Source organism: Myotis lucifugus, unplaced genomic scaffold (genome assembly GCF_000147115.1).
Source record: "Myotis lucifugus unplaced genomic scaffold, Myoluc2.0 scaffold_71, whole genome shotgun sequence".
Lineage (NCBI taxonomy): Eukaryota > Metazoa > Chordata > Mammalia > Chiroptera > Vespertilionidae > Myotis > Myotis lucifugus.
The window spans coordinates 329335-348337 of record NW_005871119.1 but is presented as its reverse complement, the minus strand read 5'-3'; the positions used below and the strand labels follow the sequence as shown (position 1 = coordinate 348337).

At 38.2% G+C, this 19003-nt stretch overlaps 1 protein-coding gene across 1 annotated transcript in view; it reads right to left on the bottom strand.

The window, feature by feature from the left end:
• Nucleotides 1-19003, bottom strand: part of ME1 (malic enzyme 1) — a 148712-nt gene that overhangs the window by 71305 nt on the left and 58404 nt on the right. Inside the window, exons 5-6 of the mRNA XM_006090348.3 lie at nucleotides 15722-15883; nucleotides 5429-5532 (exon numbers count right to left, since the gene is read on the bottom strand). Coding sequence (XP_006090410.2) covers nucleotides 5429-5532; nucleotides 15722-15883 — 266 coding nt within the window. The remainder of the gene's footprint in view (nucleotides 1-5428; nucleotides 5533-15721; nucleotides 15884-19003) is intronic.

The following is a 19003-nucleotide window of genomic DNA, read 5'->3' as shown; positions in this document are numbered from 1 at the left end:
AAATAACAGTCAAATGATGGAAAACTAAGCTAGCCAGAATGTGATCATCTTGGCAATATGAATGATTATTTTGTTCTTATGTCCTGATTGTGGCAAATTTTATATAAATTTTGTTACAGTTTTAAATAATGGGACTTTGAAATCTATCAGCTCAGAAAATATTTACTGCCAACCTGCATTAAATGTAGTTAGATTACTTTATGTAACATACTGACTTCAGAACCTCTTAGCCCTCAAGGGATAATCTGTTTGTTGTTAGACTTGGGAAAATCAGGTATTCACCCTCACCACATCCCTATTTTCCTACTTTCTACATGAAAATGATGGTAGTAACTCAGCAGATGTAGGACATATTTAAACTTTAATTTTCTAGTATGGTGAAAGATTGTTGCCAATCCACTCACATTCTCTTGTGTGGCCTCCATTAGAGTAGTAGCTCAATCCAGTTTAACAAATATATATTGCATATCTAAGTATTTTGTGCCAGGAATTGACATAGAAACTTGTTTATAAAATGAACAAGCTAGATTCCTGTCCTTGAGGAAATACATATTCTATTATCAGAGACACACAGTAAGCAAAACATGTAATAAATGAATAAATTATATAAAATTATAAAATAAGAAAAGTACAGCAAAGCAAGAGTATCAGGAGAGCCAGGCATGGGGAGAAGAAGGGGCAGATTTCAGTATTATATGGAGAATCTGGATACTAGTAAGCCTCAGAAGAAGGTGAGATTTCAACAAGTACTGACAACAATTAGGTCATTTACCAAGTAGATTTCTTGGGGTAGAATATTTCAGACAGGGGAGAGCAAGAGCAAATACTCTGAGATGGAAACATGCTTTAAGAGTTCATTGACAGCAACGTGCAGAGAGTGTGGCTGCAGCCGAGTGCATCAGAGGTCGTGAGGGGCCACTATAAGGACTCCCACCATTACTATCTGAAAGGTAGTGATCATCAACAATAAGGATAGGTCAAGATATCGTATTAATTGCAAATTAGATCTCACATTTCCTAGAGAATGCCTTTATAAGGGATTGCTGAATTGAAAAAAGTCCCCTTAAATTTCTGAACTTACCCTCAACCAACTTTCTAATATCCTTTTCTTAATTATCCTTTTACTTTCATCTTTAATCTCCAATGATAAAATAATATATATCTCATTCAAATATTGTTATACTATTTCCCCATCAAATCAGCCACACTGATAGTCTTTATTGTTTCTTTTTTAAAAAATTTATTTATTTATTTATCTTTTGTTGAGACTATTACAGATGTCCTCCCCCTTTTATTTTATTTTTTTTTAATCTTTAATTTCTTTATTGATTAAGGTATTACATATGTGACCTCATCCCCCCATAAACTCCCCCCACTCATGCCCTCGATAGTCTTTAAAAATAAGAATTAAACTACTTTCATATGTGCATACCTTTTTCATCTTTGTTTATAAATGCACATAAATTAAGGAGGGCAAGAAAAATAATTTGAACAAAGGACCTTATTTTGACCCACAAGACATTGCTACTGGTGTTTTTTGCTTTTGTTTTTAGATTAATTTCTGGATATAATGAAATAAATTTATATTGAGTTTCCCTTTTTAATATTACTAATGAGCAGATATATTCATGCTTATTTTCTAAATTATTATATACTAGAGGCCCGGTGCACAAAAATTTGTGCACTCAGGGGGGTGGGGAGGGGGGGTCCCCAGCCTGGCCTGTGCCCTCTTGCAGTCTGGGACCCCTCGGGAGATAACAACCTGCTGGCTTAGGCCTGCTCCCGGGTGGCAGAGGGCAGGCCCAATCCCTAAGTGCAGCCCCTGGTCAGGCTCAGAGCAGGGCCGATTGGGGAGTTGGGGCACCGCCCCCTGTCATGCACAGAGCAGGGCGGATCGGGAGGTTGCGATGCCACTCTCAGTCACGCTCAGGGTAGGGCCGATTGGGGGGTTGGGGCACCGCCCCCGTCACACTCAAGGCAGGGTCGATGGGGAGGTTGCGGCGCCACCCCCTGTCATGCACAGAGCAGGGCCGATCAGGGGGTTGGGGCGCTGCCCCCTGTCACAGAGCAGGGCCAATCAGGGGGTTGCGGCGCTGCCCCCTGTCACTCACAGAGCAGGGCCGATAAGGGGGTTGGGGCGCTGCCCCCTGTCACTCACAGAGCAGGGCCCATCAGGGGGGTTGAGGCTCCGTACCCTGTCACACACACAGCAGGGTCGATCAGGGGGTTGGGGAGCTCCCCCCTGTCACTCACAGAGCAGGGCCGATCAGGGGGTTGAGGAGCTCCCCCCTGTCACTCACAGAGTAGGGCCAATAGGGGAGTTGGGGCGCCTTCCCCTGTCACACACAGAGCTGCAGGGCGATCAGGGGGTTTGGGCGCTGCCCCCTGTCACGCTGATCCCGGTGCCGGGAGCCTCGCTGCTCCGCTGATCCCGGTGCTGGGAGGCATATTACCCTTTTACTATATAGGATAGAGGCCTGGTGCATGGGTAGGGGCTGGCTGGTTTGCCCTGAAGGTGTCCTGGATCAGGGTGGGGGTCCCCACTGGGGTGCCTGGCCAGTCTGGGTGAGGGGCTGAGGGCTGTTTTCCGGCAGGCGAGTGACTGAAGCTCCCAACGGCTCCTTGTTTTCTTTTTTTTTTTTTTATTCTGGGCCAGCTTTAGCTCTGAGACCTCGCTGCTGAAAACATCGATACAAAGTTTCAGTCCGGCTGGCTTTCAGTCTGGCTGGTTTCTGGGGTTTTGTTTAGCTTCTTATTTGCAACATAGTACATAGTTGCTTAGAGTTGCAGCTGAGAGGCCGGCAAGTTAGGCGGGGAACGTTGGAGTCCGCAGTCACTGAAGCAAGCAAGCCTCCCTGCTCGCTTCAGTGCATGGCTGCCGGCCGCCATCTTGGCTGACAGTTAATTTGCATAAGGATATGCTGATTAGCCAATGGGAAGGGTAGCGGTCGTACGCTAATTACCATGTTTCTCTTTTATTAGTGTAGATGGTACAGATAGATGGAAAACAATAAGAAACAAGTTTTTAATAAAAAAAAATAAAAATAAATAAATAAAACCATACTCTTGATTCTCAAAAAAAAAAAAAAAAAAAGAAAGTCAAGAGAAAAGGCAAAGAACACACACATACAAGAAGCATGGTATATAGGTCACTGTTAAAGGTAACTATTATCTTTAATAAATATAATTTAGCTTTAAAACTCATAAAATGTTAAGGAATTCCTCTTATCTCATTGTTTGTTGATTCAAAAAGAAAATGATAGGTAATAATGGTTGCAATAGTAATTTTTTTTTAGAAGGAATTCTTTTTTTTAATGTATTTCTTTTTTTTCTTTTCTTTTCTTTATATATGTTTTATTGATTTTTTACAGAGAGGAAGGGAGAGAGAGAGTTAGAAACATCGATGAGAGAGAAACATTGATCACCTGCCTCCTGCACACTCCCTACTGGGGATGTGCCCACAACCAAGGTACATGCCCTTGACCGGAATTGAACCTGGGACCCTTGAGTCCGCAGACCGACACTCTATCCACTGAGCCAAACCTATTAGGGCGCAATAGTAATTTACTAAAATACTTTTCTTCTTTAGAGAAAAGAACAATTCTAACACATCAATGTATATATTTAAAACTCAAATATTTAGTTTACTATAAGCAGAGCCACTTTATTTGGAAACTTGTGTGCTTCTCTAGTTTTCATTAGAGAACCACCTTTGCTTCAGATGTATGGCACTGTGGTTTCATTAAGGTTGCATTCAATGTTTAAGTAATGCTTTCAACGTAGTTTCTTTATACCCACTATGTGCTACAGTATAATGTATGATAGATAAAAAGTAATCTCTTGTAATAAAGTTATTTTGCTGAAACAATTTACATTCTAGTAAGAAAAATAGGGCACACGGAATAATACATTTCAATAAGACTCATACAAAAAGAATAAAACCAGTGTAAAAAATTTACAAGCACATTAAAGGAATTTTGAATTAATGCAATAAGAATTAATGAATATAATAAGATAAGATTAGGAAAGAAAAGCAACTAAAAGAAAAGAATTGTAAACCATGTTCGCTTATACCAGGGTTGGGGAACCTTTCTTCTGCCAAGGGCCATTTGGATATTTGTAACATCATCCACAGGCCATACAAAATTATCAACTTAAAACTTAGCCTGCTATATTTGGTCAAGCACTTAACTAACTCACTCCTAATGCCTTGGCAGGGCCAGACCAAATGATTTCTCAGGCCTTAAATGGCCCATAGGTCAGACATCCCCCACCCCTGATTTGCACAAATAGACAATAAAAACAAATACATAGAGAATTTCTCCTTTTATATAGTCTCATCGTACTCTCTATATAATTTCTTGATTAATGTGGCTACCTGAAAAGTTATAATTTCAAAAGCTTACATAAGTTTTAGGGTAAGGCACTTAAAATTAAATAGGAAAAACTACTAACATTTAACTGTATTAAGCAATCTTGAACTTAAACTGTGGAATTTCTCAACTACTTCTATGAATAAGTACAGTTTAATTAAGTTAATAAGTAATAATAAATCAGGCATGGGTTTTTAAAAAGTAGTCTATACTAATTGCCAACTATACTCTGCATTAAAACCTTGGGTAATGAAAGATTCCATTTATTCTAAATATTGTGCAAGCTGGTAGAAGTACTTTTTGCTATTGGATTCAACTTCTTAAAATCAAACCTTATAATAAAAAGAAACCAGAAGGATGTCTCCATTTAGAGTTGATTCTAGTGATGAGTTTATTTCCATGAGAAACCAAGGCAACATACGTGTGTTTAAATAGTACATGGTTTCTGTGGCTATACCGTAACAAATGGGATGACTGTTAGTGAGACAAAATTCTCCTAGAATATATTACTAACTTCTGGCAGAAGTTTCTTCTTTGAAAGAAAAAAACTGGAAAATTTTACAGTAGCACTAGGCCCACAGTTAAATACTACCTAGACTAGGTAAAATATAGCACTGCACTTTAATTGAATACCTTATTTTTAATCAGAGATTCACAGATTGTGATTGGATGTCCTGGTCCTTGCTCCATTCTGGACCTTGTGCATTGCGCTAACTCATGCTCACTTCTTCCTCTGCTTTTCCTACCACAAATGGGTCAGATTCATCCAAAAAGACAATCAAAGATCAGATTTATTAGCCAGACTGCCAATAATCATAAGAGAAAAGTTTCTTTAGGAATAGCAACAAAGACAACCTTTTAGGGGATAAACACATGAAGATATCACTTGGCCACTAACTGCTATGAATATATATGCACATGTATTTTATTCAAATTGCTTCCAATTATTGGACATATAGCACAAAACTTGGATATTTTTATACTTCATTATGTTAGGTTACCTTTAAATTTTTCAAATTCAACTCAAATATAGGTAAAATAAATACTATACATACTTGGAAGAAACTGCCACCATGAATTCATCCAAAAAAGCATCATATTCAGGACCTCTCACTCTTCTCTGCCGGAGTCCAATGTACAGCGGATCTTTAAGTAACTCCTATTTTAAAAAAGTTACCAGAGATATAAAAATAACTAAAGGCAAGTCATATACTTGTTCTAAGCCTCAGTTTCCTTACTTATATAATAAGAATAGAACTGGAAATAAAATATTGTAAAACTGATTAAGAAGCAACCTAGAGAGTCAATATTTAGTGTTAAATAGACTATATCTATAGTATTTATATGCCAAATAAGAAAAATAATTACTAAACATTAAAAAACATTGTGCCTTATTCTGGGGGGAATAAAAGGAATGAAAATTTCTCAGTGGTGCTAACTAGAAAAGCTCAGTTCAGATTTTACAGGCAGAGTTTTATCACATAGAAAAATATGAGTTCTGAGTATTAAATGAGCTTAGAAAAAGGAAAGTTAACAATTCCTTTCCTTTTTCTTTGTTTCTGAAAGCAAAATATTTAACAAACATTTTGATTATACCTTTAATATTATAGTTGACTAATATTAAAAATAATCTTTTAGCTGTGACTAAAGTTTTTCTTAAACTTTACACAGTTTTTTTAAAAATATTTTTATTGATTTTAGAGAGGAAGGAAGAAGGATAGAGAGATAGAAACATCAATGATGAGAGAAAATTGTTAATCGTCTGCCTCCTGCATGCCCCCTACTGGGCATCGAGCCCACAACCCAGGCATGTGCCCTTGGCCTGAATCGAACCTGTGACCCTTCAGTCCACAGGCCAATGCTCTATCCACTGAGCCAAACCGGCTAGGGCTACACAGTGTGTTGTTTTTTAAAAAAAAACAACTGATGTGAGCCAATGTTACTCTGTTCACGTTTTAGTGTATGTAATGTTTTTGTTTTTATTAAATCAGTTTTTAATTGAGGTATAATTTACATATGGTAATATCCATTCACAACAAGTTCCCAATAAACTAGGAACAGTAAGAAACTTCCTAAACCTAATAAAAGTCATCTATAAAAAAACCCAAGTTAACAACATATTTAACAGAAAAAGATTTAGTGCTATTTCCCTAAAATTGGAAACTAGCCCTAGCTGGTTTGGTTCAGTGGACAGAGCATTGGCCTGTGGACTGAAAGGTTCCTTCTGGTCAAGGGCACATGCTTGCGTTGAAGGCTCAATCCCCAGTAGGGGGCATGTAGGAGACAGCTGATCAATGATTCTCATCACTGATGTTTCTATCTCTCTCTCCCTCTCCCTTCCCCTCGGAAATCAATAAAAATATATTTAAAAATAAATAAATAAAATTGGAAACTAGACAACGATATTTACTCTCACCACTTCTATTCAACACTATAGTATACTGAAGATCCTAGCCATTACAATAAGGCAAGCAAAAGAAAAAAAACAACAGGAATACAGATTGGAAAGGAAGAAGTAAATTGTTTTTATTTGTATACACATGATCATGTACATGGAAGATACTAAGGAATCTACAAAAAAATATCCACTAGAAAAACTATGTGAATTTAACATGATCACAGAATATAACATTAATATACACAAATCAAATGTGTCTCTATACACTACCAATGAACAACTGAAAATGAAATAAAATACACAACTCATTTATAAAAGAATTCCAAAGCATGAAATCCAAAGGGACATATTTAACAAAACATTTGTAAGCCCTGTAAACTGGCTTCATAGATGTAAGATAAAGCTAATACAGGATCAGCTAAAGAAGAAAATGTTCAGTATGTGAGCAAAATTAAAGAAAACACAGAGGATACAAGACTAAGACTTGCTTGTAAAAGATTTCAAAGGTGAAATAAGGCCGGTAGTCAAAGATCAACTGAAATGTGTGGTTGTAACAACTTTTAAAAAATATATCTAAATGAGCTAAACTGGAGTCCAATAGACCATCTTGTCTTGATAAAAGGAACTAGTCCCAGAGCTCTCTGATACACTGCCACTGAAGGGGGAAGATCTGTTTTGAAAAGACTTGTGAGTGGGGCCTTTATGTAATAGACTATAATCTGATACATAGAAAAATTTTAAAAATTCTAAGGGTGCTGGATTAATTAGAACACTTCCAAATGAAACTTCGCTTGGTCCCCAACTTTCCACAAGAAGAAACCAGGCTGAGAAAGCTATTTAACTATGATACTGTGGACAGAGCAAGAGTCCAGAGAGCAGAGCCAGAAGCATAAGAGAACTAGGCCCTTTTCAAAAACATTGCCCCCCCCCGCCCCCTGTAGGTGGCCTGACAACATATGTCCAATGGGAATTCAAAATTTTTATGAACCATTCAGAGTCATATAATTCCTATTCCTCCCATTTTGAATGGGAATGTTGATGGTGATTATTCTGACCCTGCTCTACCATACTTAGTTTAATATGTGGGAACAGATAAGAGAACCCACAAAAAGGACCAAAATACAAGAAGCTTCATTTGTACCTAGACCTGATTTAGATCAGAGGACAGGATCCTGAAGTCTGGGCCTACTGTTGTGATTGGGATGAAACTTTTAGAAACCTAAGATGAAGATGAGCATATTTTTACATGTGGAATATAAACAATTTGTGAAGGAGAATCTACATGGTGAAGGGCAAGCTGTCCCACGCCTCTTAGCCTTCCTGCCCATCCCAACAAATCATAAACATTAATAAAATTGTAATTGTTTTAAGTCACTAAGTTTAGAGGTGGTCTGTTATAGATAAATGATGTTTTAGTAGGTGTGGTGATGTTGTTCTGTAGGTTGAGCCATTTAAATAATCTGAATAGCGATTTGCTTCAAGCCAACAGAAACGACAGTCTGGTTCACACCTGCCGTCCTAGTGAAATTATTAATAGCGTCCTTTTTCATTGTGAAAGTGTCTTGGTTTGGCTAATACAGTATGTGGTCATCCTACATATAACGTACTGCACAACAACGAGTTAAGGCTTTCTGGCTAGCTGGAAGTTAACATACTTAATCATATAAATGTATTTCAGATGAAATGTAAAATCTGAAATTGAGTGCTGTTGTAAAGCCCAGCTGCTCCTCGAGGCCTACAAACTTTAAACAATCTACTGGCAGGCTTCTGAACAGCTGGGGCTGGCTTGCCAGTGAGCTTCTAATGCCTGCCAGAAGTGAAACCCCTTCTCCATGTCTGGGATGTATTTGGACTTCTAAAATGTGAATTAGAAGAACACAATTGAGAAAAGATGTCACATGTTTCCCTGCTCTTTTCGCTCATTCTTTCCATTGCTAATAATTAAAGTATATATAACTACAATGGAGAGTCAAATTGAAGACTTATGAACAAGAAAAAGCTTTTACATTAAATCAGGAAGTTATAACATTCTCCCAAATATAATGTTTCTGTCAATATTTACTGTTTTTAATTTTTCATGATAATTAAGGCTTGAATAACCAGTGCACTCTTGGAGATTTGACTGGAAAAAAAAATCTACAGCAAGCAAAATTACCCAATTTTGATAATGGCTTCATAGACTAAGTTGCCTGGCACAGAAGTGATATTAGCTTATTACATTAACAGCTTCTTGTGGCCACGATTAAACACGCACTAGAACCATTTTTGGAGAATAAATGAAAGACTGGGTATGAAGCAAGCACTTAAAAAGGTTAGCCATTCTTTAGCAAGAGATGTCACATGTAACGCAGGTAATGTCACTAAAAACTTATGAAGACTTATAGCATGAGAGAAAGAAAAAGATTATAAGAAAACAGTAAAAGACAAAGCATACGGAAATCAGGAGGGTATATACTGGTCAAGTTAATTATCTTCCTTGTTAGCACTATCTCAGTTGTGGAATCTTGAGAAATTTTATTTGAAGCATTCATTTATTTGAAGTTAATAGTAATTATCATCAACTCACACCCTGTTCTTGTCTCTCACATTTATACCTTTCAAATCTGAAGTTTTTGAAAATTAAAAACTATTTTCTTAATATTTTAAGTTTTTTATCATTAGTAAAACAACATTTCCTATCAGAAAATTTGAGAGCACTGAATAAACTCTACCCATTCAGAACTACCCACCACTATCACCTTGATGAATAGTCTTCTAGGCCATTTTCTTTATATCCACGCATGTATAATATTATCTGTTCAAATTTGGGACAATATTATAACCCCTTTTCACATAGGAATATATTGTGAAAATTTTTCATGTCAATAGAGGAGCAGTCTTAAAATTTGTCATCTATATTAGAACTCTGCCCTCAAAGAGGATGAACAAATTAATGGTCCTCCCAATGACATGTAATAACTACACCTATTTTGTTGCAGCCTCAAGTAAAAGTATTATCTTTCCACATATATATGTGTGTGTACATATATGAAATATACATATAAATATATATAATACATATAATGTATAACAAAATATATATAAACATATTATTTATCTGTAATGTTAATGAGCAACATTCATTTGTACTTCTTTTCTAATATTAAACATGTTTTCATAAATTTATCGAGCATTTTTACTTCTTCATTTGTAAATTGTATGTGTCCATATGTCATTTAGCAATTTGCATATTTCAAATTTGACATTTTCTTATTGACTTTAAAATATTCTCTCTGATACTGAGAACATATAAACTTTTATCTGCCATGTTATAACTATTCCCCACTTTAGCATTTATTTTTAAATTTTATTTATAATATATAGATGATCATTTTTTGGTGCTATGACCTCATTATTTTCAAATGAAAAAACAAGATTCTGTAAAGAAATAATATGTAATTTTCACTCACATCAGTAACATTAAGCAAACTGCCAACATTCTAAAACAATAATTAAAATGTCAGCATGCACATATGCTGGCACAAAAGTTAAAAAGAGGTAAAAATAAAAATGATTAAGTTTGACTGTGATTCAGTAAGTCTGGAGTGGGGGTCAGGGTTGGGCAATCTTAACACATGCCCTTGGTAATTCTGAAGTGGTTGGTCCATAGAACACATATTGAGGACCACTCATTTCAAACTTATTAAGTTAAAAATAAGATTATTATACCTCCCTAAAGGTTCATTTCCATCTTATGTAATTCCGTTTTCTATTCTAATTTATATAATGGGTATTTCTAAAATCTACCACAAACTTCAAGAAATTTCATAGTTATAATGCGTATAAAATCAAACTGAAGAAAGTCCCCATTCTCTTTCCCAAGGCATTGGTGTAGTGTCTCAGACAATAAAGAAATGATTAGTACTCATTCCAATGCAGGATCACTTGTCAGAAATGGCATGTAATCCCCATAACATGGAAATATAAAGGCTAGAACTTAAGGCAACCTGAGAGAGAAATGATGACACTCTAATTGGGACCATGTGGTAGGCAGATAATGACCCTCCCTCTCCCCAAACTTGTAAGTATGTTACCGTATTTGGCAGAAGAAACTTTGCAGAGGTGAATAAGGGCTAGTCGTTGAAAGTGAAAGCCTTTCCTGGCCCTGGTCTGAGAAAGAAATGTGACTCAGAAGCAGGTCAGAGAGATACTGCAGTACTGGCTTTGAGCGTGGATCAAGGGGAACACGAACAAAGGAATGAGTCTGTAGAAGCTGGAAAAGGCAAGGATAGGGAATGCGGCCCTGCTGGCACCTTTTATGATTTGACCTTTTGAGACTTGCATATATTTGTGTTGTTTTAAACCACCAAGTTGGTAATAAATTGCTATGTTAGCAATAGAAAACGAATCAATGATTCTCTCTCATCATTGATGTTTCTCTCTCTCCCTCTCCCTTCCTCTCTGAAAATCAATAAAAATATATTAAAAACAAAACAAGTTAAGTCACTTTTTCAAGATCACATTCTAGTGCCAATGCTAGCTTCTGTACAAGGGCTGAAAGATACATGGCAGATACATATGACAGAAAATCTATAAGGTTTTTCTTTAGTTCAGCTTCTGACAGCTGGCTCATGCCACAGATGAAGAGCACTTTCTAGAACACAAGGGGAAACCTTCTAAATGGGAAGAGGCTTCAACCTGAGTTCAAGGTCCAATGACGATTCTAGATCTAGATACAATGTTCACATGAACTAAAAGTCAGACTAAATATACAACCAGAATCAGAAAAGCTAAGACCTGGAGCAATGGTATCATAAACAAAGAGTAACTGTGACCCTGACAGGGTGGCTTAGTTGGTTGGAGTGTCATCCCGTACATCAGAAGGTGACAGGTTTGATTCCTGGTCAGGGCACATACCCCAGTTTCGGTTTCAATCCCTGGTCATGGCGCATGCGGGAGACAAAAGATCGATGTTTCTCTCTCACATCTATGTTTCTCTCTCTCTCTCTCTCTCTCTCTCTCTCTCTCTCTCTCTCTCTCTCTCCTTTCTCTCTCTCTCTCCTTCCTCCACCCCTCCCTCCTTCCCTCTCTCTAAAAATTATAAATATATTTAAATATATTAACAATATTTAATTCAGCAATATTTTATAAAAGATTTTTGTTTCTGATCTACATTAATATAAATTAACATTTACTAAGTACTTACAAAATGCCAGTCACAATTCTAAAGACTCTTAAGTGTATTAAATCATGACAACTCTATAAGATAGGTACTCATTTTACATGAGGAAACTGAAGCACATAAAAGTTAAGTCATGCCCTGGCTGGTTTGGCTCAGTGAATCAAGCGTTGGCCTACAGACCGAAGGGTCCTGGGTTCGATTCCCAGTTAGGGCACATGCCCGGGTTGCAGGCTCGATCCCCAGTAGGGGGCATGCAGGAGGCAGCCAATCAATGATTCTCTCTCATCATTGATGTTTCTATCTCTCTCTCTCTCTCTCTCTCTCTTCCCCTTCCTCTCTGAAAATCAATAAAAATATATTAAAAACAAAAAAAGTTAAGTCACTATTAGTAAATGATGAAACTGGGAACATGGATAAACATAAGACTAATTGTTATGTACTATTTTTACCAGATTTGGAAATCAAGCTTATAAAGAAATGTGAAGCTATCAATTTTAATATGTTCTGGAAAAGTTTCTAGAGCACAGGAACTATGTTTTCTGAAACTTGAATAATCAAACCCATAATCTGATCTGGGTTTGAATTCTACTTGACATTAAAATTTAGACCTATTTTTCTTTTTGTGTTTGCCTCATATTTTTGTCTATTGTTTGCATGGACTCTGGTGACATGATTCACGTGCATTCAACTATTTTGGATAGGGCCTAACCACTTTACCTAGTTGCCTAGGGACCATAATTAATAGTCACAGGGTGGGGGCTGGCTATGCCAGAAAATTAGCCATGTGATTTGGGTTGGGGGACTCTGGGTCATTGGTATCAGTCAACTGGAGACGGAGTATACATGGCAATCAATCAATCATGCCTAGGTAATGAAATCCTAGAGCACATGTCAGTCCCACACTTGAACCCTGGAAGATAACATGTCTTGACTTCCCAAAGACAGGAAAATAGAAGCTCCACATTTAGAGCCCTCCAAGACTCTGCCCTGTGTATCACTTCCTTTAGCTTATTTTAATATGTACCCTGTCCCTTTAATACAACTTAACTGTAATTATAAAAACTTTCAGTGAGATCTATGAGTATAAGCCTTAAAAAACCTGAGAGTGCTTTGGGAAACCCCCCAAACTTTCAGTTGGTGTCCGAAGTGAGAGCAGTCTTGGAACTATGCCCTCAAACTTTGTAGTTTGGCTAATTTCAGGTATAGCTAAACTATCTAAAGGAACTAATAATTTATTCTCTTTTTAGGACAAGAACTCTAACTGATCATTTGTGATATACATTTTCACTACTAAATTTCTTACATATGATTTTAGAAAAAGATAACTTATAAACAGATTGCTGAAATATAGCTAGAGACTCAGAGTATATTGGAACTGGCAGAGAAATGGTTTGCTAACTGTCCTTAATGGTTTGTCAAATGTCCCTATCAAAGCATTCAGTGCATGCTGAATCTAGTTACATATGTGTCTCCTCTTCTAGATTCAGAGCATCTTGCTGGCAAGATCTTAAGTTGTTTACTCTGATGTTATCTAGCCTTCACTTAGGCCCTGACAGATAGTAGGTGCTCAATATTTATCTCAGTTAAAACAACATAATCTGACTCAATTGAACTCTACAAAACTCTGAATAATTTCAGGAAAGTCTCTTAGGTTAAAAAGATATTCTCCAGTACCTGTCAAAGAGTGAATATTCCACCCCTCACTTATTTTTTTCCCCTAATGTCTCCAACAGCCCACTGGCAGTAAGCAAAAATGTCTAGAAATAACACATAGTACTTTAAAAATAGATTATTTTAACATATCAGATTATTTTCTAATTTAGCAGCTCAAAAACTTTGAAATATGGTATGCACCAGGCATTTTAATGGAAAAAGACTTTAGAGAGCTAGCTCTACAGCAGGGCAAAGTAAGAAATTTGATGATGGATAGATGGGTTTTGCAGGCTGTGGGAGGCTGAGAGACAGAAATGGAATAACATAAAAGCAGTGATTACCAAAATAGGAAAGGAATACTAAATGGACATAATGTGAGGAAATTTCAAGATAATTAGCAAATTTGACAATTTTAAGACACACTTTCAGAAAATTAAATATTTCATATAACTAATACAATCAACAGTCCCAGTGTTTGGTTTCAGTAGTGCACAATTTACTCTATGTCCACATTATACAATCTCATTAAAAGGCCCAAGTTTAAAATTGAACTCTTAAATTTTTGCATGCCTGTTTTATCACTCTTTACTGTTCTTTATTTCTTCCTAGAATTTTTAAGATGTTCTACAGATTTTGTGATTTTTAAACTTTGATTTCAATGTAATTTATCACAGAAGAATGTTTTAAAATATATGAAAAAAGAGGAAATATTCAATCTCCATACTCAGTTTTAGAATAATTGTTATAAGAGGTCAGCTTTGATTATTTCTAAGTAATTTCTTTCGGTATTGAAAAAGAAAATGCCAGATAAGCAATTGGTTTTTGTCAAAATGTATCCTTTATAAAGGTTAAATGAACACTCATGTATACACAGGAAGTTAAACATAAAAACTGTTTAAGTTATTATTATAACACTAGAGGTCTGGTGTATGAAAATTCATGCACTCGGGGGGAGGGGGGGAAGGTTCCTCAGCCCAGCCTGTGCCCTCTCGCAGTCCAGGACCCCTCGAGGGATGTCCACCTGCCAGCTTAGGCCCACTCCCTGGGGAAACGGGCCTAAGTTAGCAGTCAGACATCCCTCTGGCAGCCCGGGAGTCCTTGAGGGATGTCTGACTGATGGCCTGCGGGGAGCGGGCCTAAGCCTTCAGTTGGACATCCTTAGCGCTGCCGAGAGGCAGGTGAGGCTCCCACCACTGCCACTGTGCTCCCGGCCGTCAGCCTGGCTTGTGGCTAAGCAGAGCTCCACCTGTGGGAGCTCACTGTCCACCAGGGGGCAACTCCTGTATTGAGCATATGCCCCCTGGTGGTCAGTACACGTCATAGCAACTGGTCGTTCCAGGTCGTTCAGCCATTAGGGTCAATTTGCATATTAACCTTCTATTATATAGGATTACTAACAAGTCAAAAGTTATATCTTAAGTTGCTTTAGGAAGGAAAAATAAAACTATAAAAAGTATACATATTTATTTCAAGTATCAAGGTCTTATTTGATAATGAATCTGTTCCGGACCTAGGTCTGAAATTTGTATGTAACTTTTAAAAAGTCTATCCTTAACTGACCATTTTCTTTCATCTCTATTTCAGAAAATTCTACCTTTAATTTCTAGTATTTTTCACCCATAAGTAATCCTGGATATTAGCAATAAAGGATGAGCAAAAATATGTACTATTTGATATATGACTTTAAGATTCTAAAATACCATTGCAGGATGAGAAAGACTAAACTCCAAATCATCTACCTAAGGTTTAACACAGACTTTTAGGATAAAATCATTTCAGACTGATTAAACTTAATATCCTTTGGGTTCCTATGTAGTATGAACATAATAATTTAAAAAAAGAAACTATGATAGTCTAAAGTAAAACATAATACTCTATAGAATAATAGTATGAATACTCATCAAAGGATAATAGACACTAAAGAAGCTGGTAAAGAGTAATAATATTATAAAAGAGGGAAAATGAAAAGAGAAAATAATTTTCTTATAAAAGTTGGGGGACAGGTTTGAGGAGAGGAGAACCAGCCAGAAAATAATTAATTTTATGAGGTTCTTGGCATAAGCTCAAAATAAAGGAATTGTTGTTTTGTTTTGTTTTTGAAGGTTAACAGCTTTCTTAGAGACTTAAATTGTTTACCTCATTTTCTGTTCCCACGTCCAGAGTGACGGGCAGACATGCACGAGGATTCATCCCTCCACAAGCTGTATACAGAGCCAATTTACCCACAGGGATGCCCATTCCATTACTACCAAGGTCTCCCAAGCCAAGAATACGCTCTCCATCGGTCACCACAATAGCCTAGAAGAAAAAGAAAAAAATATCTATTAATAGGTAGATGGTCACAAATCCTGGGCTGCAGTTCCTGGTCTCCATTCCTGAAGTTAATCCTTACATAATAAAATACTAAACTGTCAAAATACATAAACTAAATATACATGAAAAAAATGTTATGTGATTGTACATGTGGAAGAATAAATAAATTTGATATATACATGAGAGTAAATAAATTTGATATATGCACTTTATATTTTGTTAAAAATAAATGTAAGTGCTTAATATGGTTGTCGAAAAAAGAAGAGAGGACTATGCACATAAAGACTTAAACAATCCAGCCCTGACCAGGAGGCTCAGTGGGTTGGAGCATCATCCCATACACCAAAAGGTGGAGGGTTCGATTCTGATCAGGGCATATACCTAGTTTGTGGGTTTAATCCAAGGTTGGAGTGCTTAAAGGAGGCAACAGACTGAAATCTCTCTCTTTTTTTCCCCTCTCTCTCTTCCTCTATCTAAACCTATCCTCTCATGAGGATTAAATAAAACACAAAGATTTAATCAAGAGGGACAGTTTGAAGAGTATCCTATATAATAAAGACGTAATATACAAAATGGCCGCCACAAGATGACCGGCAGGGGAGGGCAGTTGGGGGCAACCAGGCCTGCAGGAGAGGGAGGGCAGTTGGGGGGATCAGGCCCGCAGGGGAGGGCAGTTAGGGGCGACCAGGCCTGCAGGGGAGGGCAGTTAGGGGCAACCGGGCCAGCAGGGAGGGCAGTTAGGGGCAACCAGGCCTGCAGGGCAGTTAAGGGGGGGCCAGGCCTGCAGGGGAGGGCAGTTAGGAGCGACCAGGCCTGCAGGGGAGGGCAGTTGGAGAGGACCAGGCCTGCAGGGGAGGGCAATTAGGGGCAACCAGGCCTGCAGGGGAGGGCAGCTGGGAGCAATCGGGCTGGCAGGGGAGCAGTTAGGGGGTGATCAGGCTGGCAGGCAGAAGTGGTTAGGGGCAATCAGGCAGGCAGGCAGGTGAGCGGTTGGGAGCCAGCAGTCCCGGATTATGAGAGGGATGTCCGAGAGGTTTAGGCCTAAACCGGCAGTCGGACACCCCCCGAGAGGTCCCAGATTGGAGAGGGTGCAGGCTGGGCTGAGAGGTAACCACCCCAGTGCACAAATTTCATGCACCGGGCCTCTAGTAGGGAAATAAAAACTCAAACTGGGAACTGAAAGGAAACAGAGAAGTTTTAAAACTAGTCGCATCCACTTGGAGGACAATTAGTTATATACAGTGGGGCCGTGACTTACGAGTGTCCCGACTAACGAGTTTTTTGAGATACCAGCTGTCTCTCGGCCAATTTTTTGCATTGAGTTGATAGAGTAATTTGAGTTAACGATCTCCTTAACGAGCTCCTTAACAAGCTCGGTCTTGGAACGAATTAAACTCATAAGTCAAGGCCCCACTGTAATGCGAAATAGCTGAGAAGCCTCCAAATATCCAGATCTTTGGTTTATGTGTCCTGGCATAAACTGTTCCATCCTTCTCTGAATGATAGTATCTTCTGAATAAATGAATATGGCACTTATAATTTATACCAGTTTACTTAGATATTGTCTAATAACTGATTGCCTTTGTTTCATGTGTGCTTTCAACTACACAGTAGAGACTACATCGTAATTTTCACTTCTGTATTACAATAAAGAGCTGTCATTTATTAAGTGTCTGCTATGTGCAGACACTATGCTAGGCTTTTTAAATAACAGTATTTATAATTAAGATCAGGAATATTAGTGAGTGCGGGAAGCCACTACTTGCCGATACTGTCATGAGAGGGCACCAAGGAACACAGAAGGCCGATGGACCTTGGGCGTTAGCAGGGCTGACGCTAAGCACCGATTCTTCAATCGTGTTGAGATAGTGGTGGCTCAAGGCAATTCCCTAACCTGATAATCCTTTTACTGTTTACCAAACTTTACCTTTGATATGCCTGTATGCATTGCAAAAGGGCAAATGTGTATTCAAGTAAATAAATAGCAGACCAGGCCAGAAGTCGGTATGCCTCTTCAAGAAAGAGGTCTCCACCTGGCCCACAATGCCTTCTAAATTCATATTTCTTGTATAGTATTTTCATTTGTGCATTGGCCCCTCCTTCAGATCCTGAACCCCACTGTGAAGGTCGCGGCAGGTGAGGACGCAATACTAAGAGTTGGAAGGATATAGGTGGGCTATTAATGAAGTTGATCAACTAGTGGGAAGAACCTAAAGCAAGGGGATGGCTTACTGCCCAGCCCTTAGGATTACAGGGATATTCATTAGACCTCTCTACCTCAGAACCATTTCCTATGTTGACTCATTCTTAATATCCTCTCCTGATTAAATATAAGTATTCTTGTTGGGCTGAAGTGGAGTCTCAGTTGGTTGAGTATCATCCATGCATTGAAAGATTGCTGTTGATTCCTGGTCAGGGCACATACCTGGGTTGCAGTTCAATCCCTAGTTGGGGCCTGTACCATCAAACACTCTCTCTCTCTCTCTCTCTCTCTCTCTCTCTCTCTCTCTCTCTCTCCCCTCATGTCCTGGGGTGAGGATTAAAATAAATAAATGTTAAAATAAGTAAATGTAAGTATCCTTCTTCTTAGAGGATCAGACATTTATACTTTATCGAATTAGCACATTTTTAGGGTAGTTCCTAAGGACTGGACCTGTGGACAGTGCAGACTACTTGGTGGGAGAAAAATTGAGGGAGCAACTTAGTGGGAGAAAGAGAAAAAACTGGGAAGACTGGAAACAGTAAGAAACATTTTGCTTTATAAGTTTGCCCAGCATGAGCCTTAAAGAACAGAGTGAACCACTTCTAGCCACAACTGCTCAAACAGAAAAGACCATTAAGGGAGTAACACTTCAGAAGTCACAGCTGAAGAGCCTTTGTACCACAGACGTCAGTGTATTCAGTCTTAATCCTGAAAGTTACCACAGAGTTGCTGAGCACCTAACAGAAAGGAAAGGGGGGCCAAGGAGGGACAAGAACATCTCACTCTCTTTAGACAAGGCAGGTGGTCGAGCACATGTCTAAGAGCAAAGGCTCTGGGACCTGCATTCAATTCCCACACCACCATGCACTGCTGTGTAACCCTCTGATAAGCTGTGCCTTCCT